This window comes from Amphiura filiformis, chromosome 9 (assembly GCF_039555335.1).
Source record: "Amphiura filiformis chromosome 9, Afil_fr2py, whole genome shotgun sequence".
NCBI classification, from domain to species: Eukaryota; Metazoa; Echinodermata; class Ophiuroidea; order Amphilepidida; family Amphiuridae; genus Amphiura; species Amphiura filiformis.
The window spans coordinates 59582200-59594790 of NC_092636.1; the positions used below are offsets into that span (position 1 = coordinate 59582200).

A 12591-nucleotide genomic window follows, 5' to 3' on the forward strand; every position below is an offset into this window, starting at 1 on the left:
CATTAGTTTGTATGTTTCAAATCCATTTAGAAAAGATTTAGCCAATGCTATCGTACAAGCAGAGGTTCGGGAAGATGAGCATGCGAAGTTTTGTGATGTATAACAAATTAACTTCACAATACGATATATCGATACAGTAAAAATGTTTTTTGTGTAGTACCCTCAAAATTTGTAAGACAGTGCAAACTTGGTGCAACATATAAACAAGTAATACAAGCATGCATGCATATTTAAATCTGTTCAAGGCAGATACTAGTAATGTGCTCATTTAAGTTGTACAATTCCTGAATGCAAATTGGGCTTCAATAATTCAGTTGCTTAAAATACTAACAGACATACAATACAAACCTTGTAATGTGACAATTAATCAAATCATAAACTAGTGATTTACACTTTTAATTGAATTTATTAATTTCATGTTGGTTAATATGTGTGTTCTGCAATATTCGAAAAAGAGCATTTTATCAACTCATGGATTATTTTTGTATCACCATTTAGCAAATAACAGCTCTTATTAAGTAGGGGTGCACAACTAAGTTTTTTTTTTGCAGTCAGCTAGTCAGCACAAATAAATACATTAAATTTAGTAAAAAGAGCAGATAATTCAAGCAATAAGGTTTCTTTGTCGTCCTACACACAAAACATGACTTCTGCACAGTGTTCACAGATGAGGCTGAATCGATTATCGGCTCAGTACAGATATATGTGTGATCGGTACAATATCGAATCTGTTAAGATAGTTTACAGCTAAGCTGTATTTTGTGACAGGTGGTAGATGACGAGATTGCCAAAGTTCCATGTAGCTTTACCACACTAAAAACAGACCTAAGTTTGTTTTAACAAGTTAGCCATAAAATGCTCTTTTTTTGACATCATTTTCATTTGTCAGTATTAATTGTGCTCGTTAGTAGTGGTAAACCTTTTACCCATACTATAGCTCATAGTTTTGTACGCAATACTAGCAAGTTAGTTTTCAGTTATGATACATTCTGTACAAGCTATTACATATGACAAACATAATTTGCATCATTTTCTTACTAAAACAAGTACTGAAAACTAGCATTTTATAAACAGAAGGAAGAAAAAAGATGTAAAGGAAACTGTTTCAGCAGCCATAGAACTTACTAAAACTAGTCACAAATTATCCAATATGCAAGTATACAAGCAAAACAGTCAAATGTATAAAGATCCTACCATAAGTTCTGCAAACCACTCTCCAGCATAGTAAACTTCCAAATGAAATAGACTCAAGTCTAATCACAAATGGGATATTCTAGTTGAAATTCATACATCCCTTATGTAAGAAATTACCTTATATTCCACACATAGGGTGTTGATTTCAAATGGAACCACACATTCAAGTAACTGCATCTGAAATTCACACTCCCTGTGTAGAAGATTAAGGTCTTGTCTTCGGTAGGGAGTGTATGGATTTCAACTTGAATAACACCCTGACTTGCCCAAGAAATGACAACTTCCAATTGAAAAATAAAGTTGATCTGACACCAGGATATATTCAAAGTCACACAGCCATTTATTTGTCATATATTGCACTGTACTATATCATAGTAATATGCATGCTACAAAGGCTTTCTGCTGAAAAGAATAGCTTGGTATTAGAAAGTACAAAATATGTTTGTGGGAATTCACTAAAGATTTTTCAAATTGAGATGGTTTAAAGTAAATTATATCCAATTATTATAGCAGATAGAGAGAACTCATACTCCACTTGTTTCAGTGTCACTGCACATTGTATAGTCATTCACCTCCTAAACTGCAGTTTTTAGCATGGTGTTTAGTACATACTTGTTTGCAATCTGTAACTAATGTGTTGTGTTGATCACTCACATTAAGTACTTCATGTGCAAACCTTTGTAATGCTTAACCATTTCTACCTCCACCCAAAAATGGGCTATTCCAGATGAAATCCATATGCCCCCTATTGAAGACATAATCTTAATCGCTCACACAGGGGGTATAGATTTCAAATGGAGTCAACCATTCAGGTAACCCCATTTAAATTTCACACTCCCTGTGTGGAGGATTAAGGTCATGTCTTCCATAAGGGTACAGATTTCAACTGGAATTGCACAAATTAATCGGGACACTATTTTGGTCGTCATTATGGGCAATACAATCTAATATTGAGTAAAGTCCAAGCCATTCTTTTCTGTGAAAAATTACATCATCAGATAAACAGTGAGGCAATAGTAAAGGCCTAAGAGCACTTAAAATATGAGTCTACAAAACTAGTTGGATTAATCTATTTGTACTATAGCTATACATTAAAAAACCTAATGACAGACATGATGACTCTACTATACAGGTTAGCCTTAGTAAGCTAATGTAGTTTTATACAAGGACCATGTCGTTACAGGAATACATGTTGGCCATAACTGCAATAGGCATGAATATATTGCTTGTCCGATTATGTTGGTCATATCAATCATCAAATGCTCTCTCGGTCAATGAATCTTGACATGGTTTCCACTCTTTCCCGAGTAAAAGTTTTTGCATGGTTATTGTTTTATTGTTATGACTACTACTTGTAGGTTGATATACTGCATGCACTTTCTTCACAGTGTTTTTGCTGTCATATTTGACCTTCATTGATAAGTCTACCTGTACTTGTATTTATATTTCATAAAAGCTATCCAAAATAAAGCTGGTTTCATAGTGGTGTCCAATTAATGAAGAATGGTATTAATTGTCACACAAGACATGATTTAGTAATTATGCCATACACCCAGCTACCTACATGTACAGTTTGCTCTTTCCATAACTTTATGTTTCACATAAAAAATGTCTACATTTTTCTTTACAACAGAGTACAACTTTAATAAGGCTTATTGTTCATAATGGTTTTAATGAGGAAAAGGGAAGTTTAAATTTAGTATAATTATGTACAGACTTTCAACTTGTTAATGGTATGATATAGTGACATATAAAATGAATCTCAAAAGGTATTAATTACATTCAAGAGAACAAAAATATCCTATCCCTGGCATAACTTCTATCTAGCTTATGTTGCCCATTTGTTATATCAACATCAACTTTTTGGTCATTTCTTTGGTCACATGATTATTCCTGCAATTTTGTCCGCAAACTCCAGCTCTAAAGAATCAATCAAATTCTTGTTTTTTCTTATTCCACTTAATTATTCCAATTCTATTTATTAAATTACTAACTTGTATTTAAAAATAAAAATATTCCCATTTTTTTCGATGTTTGATTTCTTCTTCGATTCAAAACAACAATGAAATCAGATTAATTTCAAAATGTTCAGGTTTTGGTTGCTTAACAAAGTTTTATCTGCATACAACACAAAGCATTTTCTATCACATATTAAAAAGAAGGGCCTTGCAAGGGAAGGCAAGGCTTGCATACATTCAGAATTCGACTTCCAGTAAACTTCCAAACTGTTTCATATTCAAAACACTGGTCCCATTTCACCCAACATCATTACAAATCCCCATCATAAAAAACCTCATACCCAACATTGCAAAACTACTCTACAACAACGTCTCAAATATTCATAAAAATACAGCTCTATATACCCTAATATTCCCTACATGTACATGTTCCACTGGAACACAGTATCAAACAATATCTTGGCTAGTGTATGTCAACATTATTGCATCAATTTTGTTGGTTTGCTATTAATATGCAGTACTTAATGTTATCTATAGAGTGTGACGGATACAATCTGAGAGTTTCTGTACAAAAAATGAAATGATCAACAAACACAAATAGGTCAATTGGATTATAATAGTTCATGCCCATTACATTAAAAACTGCAAATAACTTGTTCAGTAAATGTAAAACACTAGCCCATGGCATCTAAATCTGATCGTGTCACTAGCATTAGATTTTGGATTTTTATTAGATTTTGTGTTTTTATTATAATAGATTCCATATTACATTGGAGTTTTGGGAAAAGGTTGAAGACCATTGGACCTCATTATTTCAAAACAGGTTCCAGATTAAATATGATTGATCTCTTCCTAACTGTATAATGTGGACTTGGTGAGCCCATCAATTGATGATAATATCTATACAAAAACAAAGAGAGAGATTAAATTCAATCTAGTCAACCAGATTATTGGAATAATCTGTTGTCTAGATTGAATTTCACCTCTCATTTTGCTATTCCCAGATGATTGAGAGTATTCACAATACAAAAATAAAGGTTACTCGAAATGAATGTGGAACATATTATATAGATGTCTTGCACTGTTTATTAGCAGATGTATGTTTGCTCCGAAAATGCCAAAATCTGAAATGTGATGAACCTAACGGTGTACTGGTTGAGCATATCACAGATTGTACGGTACCTTTAACAGTTATATTTTCCCCATTCCCAACCAATATCTACCTTATGAAGTGTGCATTAATAAAGCAACTAGCAAACCCATCTAGGTGTAATACTAGTCTACAAAATGATCAATTAGTTACTACATCTAATATAAATTACAAGAGAATTGGTGTGCACATAGGATTTAGAATTGTGACCTCTACATATAGTAGTTGTTCAAACACAAGCAAATGGTTCATTTCTCTGGCAGAAAACTATAAAATAGTTACTGGTGATTGTCATGTTATTGTTCAATATGAACTGGACCCTTTTGATCGAATGTTCATGGTGTGGTTAAAAAGCTCACTAAATGTTAATGACTACCGTGTACCAGAAAACAGCTTTGAGGATCATGAAGGAATGTTTTTGTTATAGTTTATTACAAAGTCAAAACTTGATACTTTTTGCAGCACTCCAAAAATTCCATTGTATGGCCCAGTTTGTGATTTCATCAGAAGATTTGTTTTATTTTATGCACTAACACTAATATACCTTCACAATTAAATAAAGCCATTTTCTGGTTACACATTAATTGCATGTTTAGTGAGTCATAAGTCTACCATCTTTATTACTCTGGTATTGGATCACATATCCTTACCCTTTCTAATTCCTTATAAGGCATGCTGTGGTCCGCTACATCATTCTGCTTCTCATCTTTGTTCTCCTGTGGTGAAGGTGCCATCTCTTTTGGTTTATGATTCTCTTGCCCTCTTGGTGGCGACGGCGTATGCTTCGGCGAATTCGATCGCTGCGAATCCGGAGACAACGCTCTTGCTTGTTCCATCTGTGAGAACATCGCCCTTGCTCTTGATGGGGATATGACTTCGGTTGGATCACTGGATTGGTTTTCTGGTACTGATGAATCAGATTTGAAAGTAGGGATGAGATCAGAGTAACGCCGGCTGGCTGATGCACGTACCTTAATTCCTATATTATGATAGCATATGATGAGGCAGGCAAGGGTGAAATGAGCACACAAGTACGCATGCAAGGAGAGAGTGGTTAAGTCAGAGTAAGATGGAAATAGATGAAGATGTAAACAAAAATGAAAATAGATGCGGATGAGTTATATGACCAGCATGCATAATGATAAGGTTAGCCCTGGAACTAAGTAACTAAAAAGAAAATAGAAAGCAAAATTAAACTTCTACGCTACACTCACCAGAGTGCTTTCAGTGCTGAAGATTTGTTGTTGCTTTTGATGCTGTTCAGACACCTCTGATGATGTCACATGTAGATTTGAGTAGCATAGAAGTTTAATGTTGCTTTCTATTTACGTTTACCGCTACGTATGAATATACATTGTTAAACTAAAAAGAAGTTGGGAGGTCCATGAGTAAAAAAATTCTGTTGTTTCTAGTCCTAGTTTATAGAGGAAGTTGAAATGTATGTATCAGAAAGCCCTTCATTATTAAGTCAATTAAACAGATAGTTACCTAAAATGTTAGAATTTCATAGAATTTGATGGTTTCTGTATGATTTGTTAAGAAATTATTGTTAAACTTCTTTTACAATGTAATTGTAATAACAGAAAATGAATGTTAGTTTATGAGCATGCATTTAATTCTACTGTTCTACACTGCATGTGATGTCACAAGTGGTCTTCTAACTCAGCTGTAATGTAATGTATAAGCTTTGACATAGAAATAGCATCAGGGAAGGGAAATGGTAGGATCAGGGATAAAAAATTTAACAGGCTATTCCATATGAAATGGAGACCCCCTTGAAGAAGATTCTGGAATTCAAATAAATTCAACAACTGAGATGTGAAGATATTGGAATTGCAAACAAAGTGATCTCATTTTAAAGCCAAATTGTAAAAACTTCAACTGGGTTTCATATCAACAATTTTCAACTGGGGTATAACAAAAAACAGGCAAAATTTCCACCTGGATTGACCAAAGGTGTAACTGGAATTGAGATGGCAATGACATCTTCCACATGGGTGTTTGGGTTTCAGGTGTTCTAGCCCAATGGTGTACATTATTAAGAATACCAAATAAATGTCTTTTAATTCAAATATTGTTAATGGATTAACATAAGCCTGATTATTAGTCTCTTCCAGGTCAAAAACTCTAGTGGGTAAACATGAATTATCTGAATATCACAGAAAAGGAGCACTTTAATAGTTACAGCATGGTCAGGGACATCGTCAACACCAGGCTTACTTGAATTTACATATAAAATTCAGAATAGGGTACTTTGGGAAAATTTGGTTAATGTGCTGCTGATCAAAATGAACATGGCCAAAAAATTGTGGAAATTGAGCTATTTGAATGCACAACCATGATGAAATTTCCATGAAAAGATTCATTTCAAAATATAGCCCTTGACAAACACAGAACAGGGGTGCCGTTTTGCACAATTTTGTCCTCGATTTTACAAGAAAAGGGGGGCTAATTTGATGCAAAATCCTTGCAAAAAGGATTTGAGAAATATCATGGCTATTTTAAAATAGTGATGAGCCAGGACTCTGTTTAGATTCTAAGATGGATGTACAGGGATGACAGGTTAACAGGCTGCATCTTTTCACATTCTATAAATACATGATTTGATAGTTGCATATCAAGGGCTCAGTGCATTAAAGCCTCACCTCTACTAGCTCCCCTGGGTAGTGTCGCATATAAATGCAACCGTGCTTATGAAGAGCATTACCCAGCCGAGCTAATGGAGACAGCTTTGTTGCATTGAGCCCTTGACAAGCATCTCACTACCATCTATTCGAAATTTCTCATACTTTAAGTGGCCATTTTTGCAACATTAATTTTGCATGCTTTGTTGATTTTGATCAGTTTCAATTTACATAGCCTATATAGCCTAAATATACACAAGACAAATTGTGTTTGCACAATATTATTTTTTGTAGTAGCTGCTTGGAGGACAAAAAGCATGAAGAAGGATAAAAAATGTCCAATTTTTAAAGTAACGTTTTCAGCAATGATGTTCTTTATCAATGCAATTTGAGCATTTGTTTACACCTGTTACAGTTATAAAACTGAATCATATATTTCTAGTATGTGAAAAGAGTGTTACAAGATAATACATGCATGCAAGACAAATTAGCAGACTATAAATGAAATTGAATACAATTGTTATCCCCTTGAGAACTACCTGCTGATCTAACATTGCTTCTGATTGGTCAATTACATGATATCTTCACTTTATTTACCAATCAGAATGGAGGTTTGCAAATAATTCACCCCAATTTTTTGCGTGGTGAAATTATTCTAACAATGTTGCTGATTGGTCCAATTGATAATGAAAACTTTTTTTGACCAATCAGCAGGTAGTTCTCATGGGGTTAAGATAGATCTACATGCATGGCTACTAGAGTCAGCCCCTTCTATTTCAAGTCCTACCTTCATCATCATATCTCCTGACTTTTAATGTCAAGCTTCCAGATAACACAGCTTGGCTGATACAATACATGAAATCATCATGTGTAAAAGGCTTCACTTTCTCTCCATTTATGGCAACTATTTCATCTTTTTTTCTTAACTCGGACAAATCAGCTGGTCCACCTGTACACAAATAAAAAATAACCCACAACAATCAGTAAGGAAGTCTCATTACGGGAAATACAAGGCAGTCAGTAGGTATGCATGTCATCTCGCAGAACCACTCATTAGCATGCGCAACATCTTTTACATGCTAGTTGACCAATGATAACTTACTCTTTCCCTTAGAAGGATTTTCTGGTTCCAGGTAGGAAACATCTAAAATATATAATTAAAACATAATGACATTGCAGTAATGACTAAAATTTGAGTATTAAATACATCTATGGTGCTACATTTATACTCACCTGAGCACTTCACCGACTCAACTGGCATTCAGGTTTATCAACATAAAATACATTTGCTGTAGGAATCAATGAAGCTTTTGAAGTAAACACAAATCACTGGTGCTTCAAGTCTTAATGTCTCTTATCCTTCTCATTAATTTCTGACAAGGTAAGATATCTTGCCTGGCAGGTACCTTAGTCTTAGAGGTCATTTTAGGTCTTTATGGGCTGATTACAAGATGGCAACAGTACCAAAATGTTTGCCAAGTCTGTTTTAAACGTAATCAGGCCTTATATTAAGTATGCCTGGACCAGGAACTAAAATGAACTCCTGGGCCCAAAGATGGTTCCTGGTCCTATAGTTTGTAGTGTAAAATATTGGACACATCAGGAACCAAAACTTGGCAATACACGCGTGACATCAAGAGTGTGCAGTTGGCCCTTAGTTAGCAGTACGCTTAATTTGTAAAAGGAATTAGGCAAAACATTTTATAAAACAATCAATGGTTATGATTATTAACGTACCTGACTCTACTTGAGTAACTACAATGGGTTTGTCTTTGTCTACACCACCTTCCACTGTAAACCCAAAGCCTCTCTCACTTCTTGGTCTCTGATTAATGCATACTGTCAACTCGCTAAACGGTCTGCTCATACTCTGTAAAAAAATATAAAAATTGGTGAATATTAGCCATGACAAAACCATGATGGATATAAGCAACCAGTGTTCCCACTAAAGAATGTATGGCCCAAGATTGCCCTGCAAGAATCTGTGGAATTTGGGATTCATGTTCAGGATTAGGGTTAGGATTGAAGTTCAGGTTGTGTTAATGTTAGATTAGGTTTATAGGGCTGCAGCTCTGCAGCTAAACTATACGGTTATTATCATGACTGTTATAAATAGAGATGCTACCAAGTTTGTTAAAAAATTACACTTGAATACCTATATCTACCAATATGGATAAATGTCATGCAATCAACATCCACAACAACAACATAATTACAAACATCAAGGGCTATTCATTTGGATTGGGTAAATTTATTTTGACAGTTATACCAATTGACAGGTTGAGTAGCTGACAGCAACTTGGTCATTATGGGCTAATTGGTCACTGGTCACTACATGGGTGACATACGGTTTATTGCTTACCTCTGATGAGTGTGGGGTGATCTATAGAAAATATTAGGCAGCATGGAATGTGATAAGGACGAAGGGTTATTAATAAAATGCATCTCATAACATTACCAGTTTGAACCAATCTTCAAAACAAATTATACCAAATTAATCAAATTGATAACAAAATTGTGACATGATCAAGGGGAATGAGTCACATGTCGGCAATTTTCAATTAGAAGTTTTGTACATAATTTTCTGGCAGTTTACAAATGCTACATTTTGATGCAAACCCCATCAAAATTGGATATCTGTTTACCCAGTTATGAGTAATTTATCAATGGCTGAAAACAATATAAAACAAAAGAATTTGAACACTGTTTTTGCCAATATCTTAAAAACAATATTAGCGACATCTGACTCATTCCCCTTGATCATGTCACAATTAGGTAAGCTTGTACATAGACATTTAAGCATTGACTTGGTACAGTGAATAGGTAAGCCTATAATCTGTTTTACCATTTAGAGCAACCCTAATAAAATACTAATTATATTTTAATGGTTTACTTTTGGGTAATACACATGTAGGCCTGTAAGGATATTTTACATTTACACTTAATGCAAAACATTGCACTTGTCTGGATTTCAATTTTCATGTGACATATATTTATAGCTCATGTAATATATTATTATGTATTCTCAATTCAATATTTTAAACATTCCTGCATGTAGCAATAATTTCAACCATATTCCAAATAATAAACTGCTATCACTTTGATTGATAGCTTGAATACTTTCACCTATTATATAGTATTATTCTATGACTCCATACACAGCCATCAACAAGCCTTAATGTCTATTCCACATGTTAATATCTATATCATTAAATGTCCAATTCAGAAGGGAAGACTTTGTAGACCTAAGTAATATTTCCGGAGTTACATTAATGGGATGTCATCATTACAACTGATAGCTTCACTCATCTTAAGCTATTATGGGCAGCTGTTCAGTCTGTTGGGGAATCAGTAATTATCATTTTACTCAGATGCCTACAAATGTTACTTACTATTTTTTTTAATTAATTCATTTACTTAGATTAATTAATTTATGTTAATATTTATAATGCACAACAACAATTAACTGAATGAACAAAAGAATGAACTAAAGACTGAATCTAAATAAATAAATTCAGCTGCATTATTGCATAATTTATGCATTGCTTTATTTCTTTTTGCTTTGTGAACAATGTGTGGAACACTACGGCACACAATTTAGAAAGTTTGGATCCATCCCACGTGGGTGGGTCTATTGTATTTCATTTCAATTTGCTTTGAGGAAAAAATGTTTTGGAACATTTAGGCCTACAATTTAGAAAGTTTCTATCCCTTTTAAGGGATAGAAACTTATGAAACTTATGACCACCCACTTATGAGTGGGTGGTCATTTATCATTTATTTCATATGGTGTTTTGTACCTTACATTAAGGCCCATTTATACCAAGATAATCCTTCTCCTTGTATGAAATTACAAATATCAGTTTACCAAGATAAGCCGATTCCAAGTTATATTCTTGTAACGATTTGGATTTTGGAAGCCCATAGAACAGTAGAGGTTGTATACCACCATAGTAATGAGGCTACCACTTTTTTTTTAATTCATATCATCTAAAGGAAACACAATCTCAGGTGCTACGAGAAAAATATGAGCTTTCTTCAGATGCAGAAATCTTCATTTTGATGTGTGAAGTGGGGGAATGAGGCTGTTAATAGGGTCACACACCTGTATGCTGTAACAGTTATTATGATGTGATCTGGTTACTTTTATTACTAAGCTGTGCTGCTGGTCTGTATACATGTACAATAATCAGGTTATTATTATGAATTTTAACAAAATGTTGACTTACTCTTTGTCTCATCAACTGTACTTGTGGTTTGGTTTCCTTTGGCACATCTGCCTCTCCTCTATCAAATGCCCTCACACGACTCATAATACCACTACTTAGCTTCCCTTTCCTCGTGTTTACCTCCTTTGTTTTGGAGTGGATATCTCGCCTTTCTTCAGCCATATCATGGTCTAGTTCTCTTTCACGTATCAATTTGTCGTGAAATGACATTGGCAAGGAAGATCTGTTGGGTCTACTAGATGGTGCCGATGAGTACTGGCTGTCGGCAGTTTGTGGTACGATTACATTATCATCTACTGTTCCATTACTCGTCTGCAAATAGTCAATATTGAACAACATAAGTACATCAATTTAGAGAAGGCAATTTGTCTGTTTGTCAAGTCTTTTTGACTTGTCACAAACAAAATTTATTCCTGAAGTCTAAAATGGCAAATTTAAATGCTAGCCTTTTAAAATTCTATTAGAAAATGAACGAAACGATTTGATAAATTGTGTTATCTGCAATCAAAATAGCTATGACGTCATTCACTGCGTGTTTAGTGCCTAACATATGGTTTATATAATGTGTGATATTAGTGAAAGTTGAGAGCACTCTGAGAGTAAAGTACTGGATTTCTACTGAAATATTCTACAGATAGTATACTAGTGCTTAGATAATATAAACTATTCAAATATGCAATTACGAGCACTAATACATGCAACAATTTACATTAAGTTTGAGATGTATGTTTTTATGTAATGTTTCATGGATAACTCACAAGAGGATAATGCACTGTAGATGATGTTGATGATTATTATGATGATGATGTGTGGAATATCACTTATTCATGTTAGGAAACAAACTATAAGATGGATGGAGGAGATATGAACAAAACTGGTTTTATTAGGGAGGGAGTTAATAATGTTGATTATGTTTCTTCTATACATTGCCCTCTTAAAAGATACCAATGTTTTACTCCACTTGCAGCTTTATTATAGATGGTGAGAGCAGGGAACCAAACTAGTTGTCTTTATATGGCTTCATCTAAAACATCTTCCCAGGAAATGGACATTTTTTGTCATGAAAAAAGGTGAAGAGTGGATTTGAATTCTGCTTTTCATAGACAGATTGTATGGTGCCTATAAAAGCTTATTTCAATTCAGAATTAGGAGCCTCTAAGAACTACAAAGAGGAATATATCATGAAACCTCAAAGGTGAGTATATGTTTTGAATTGATTGTAAGGGGAAATAAAATCTTGTTTCTTTAAGTCCATATTCTCTAAACTTCCTTAAATTGGCATTTAGAAATACTAACACATAAAGTGGAGAGGGAACAAATGTACCAGAAATGAAGGTGTGATGTAAGCAATTGATTGGTTTAATAAGACCCTTGTATGAAGAAGTTGTGGACACCATGTGGTGTAAACAAGTGTTAACAACAAGCAAATTCAGGGA

At 34.2% G+C, this 12591-nt stretch overlaps 1 protein-coding gene across 1 annotated transcript in view; it reads right to left on the minus strand.

Annotated features, from left to right (window-relative positions):
- LOC140161232 (uncharacterized) overlaps positions 1–12591 on the minus strand; it is a 93375-nt gene that overhangs the window by 19216 nt on the left and 61568 nt on the right. The window contains 6 exon segments of the mRNA XM_072184686.1: positions 4953–5281; positions 7714–7875; positions 8029–8070; positions 8664–8796; positions 9289–9309; positions 11156–11467. Coding sequence (XP_072040787.1) covers positions 4953–5281; positions 7714–7875; positions 8029–8070; positions 8664–8796; positions 9289–9309; positions 11156–11467 — 999 coding nt within the window.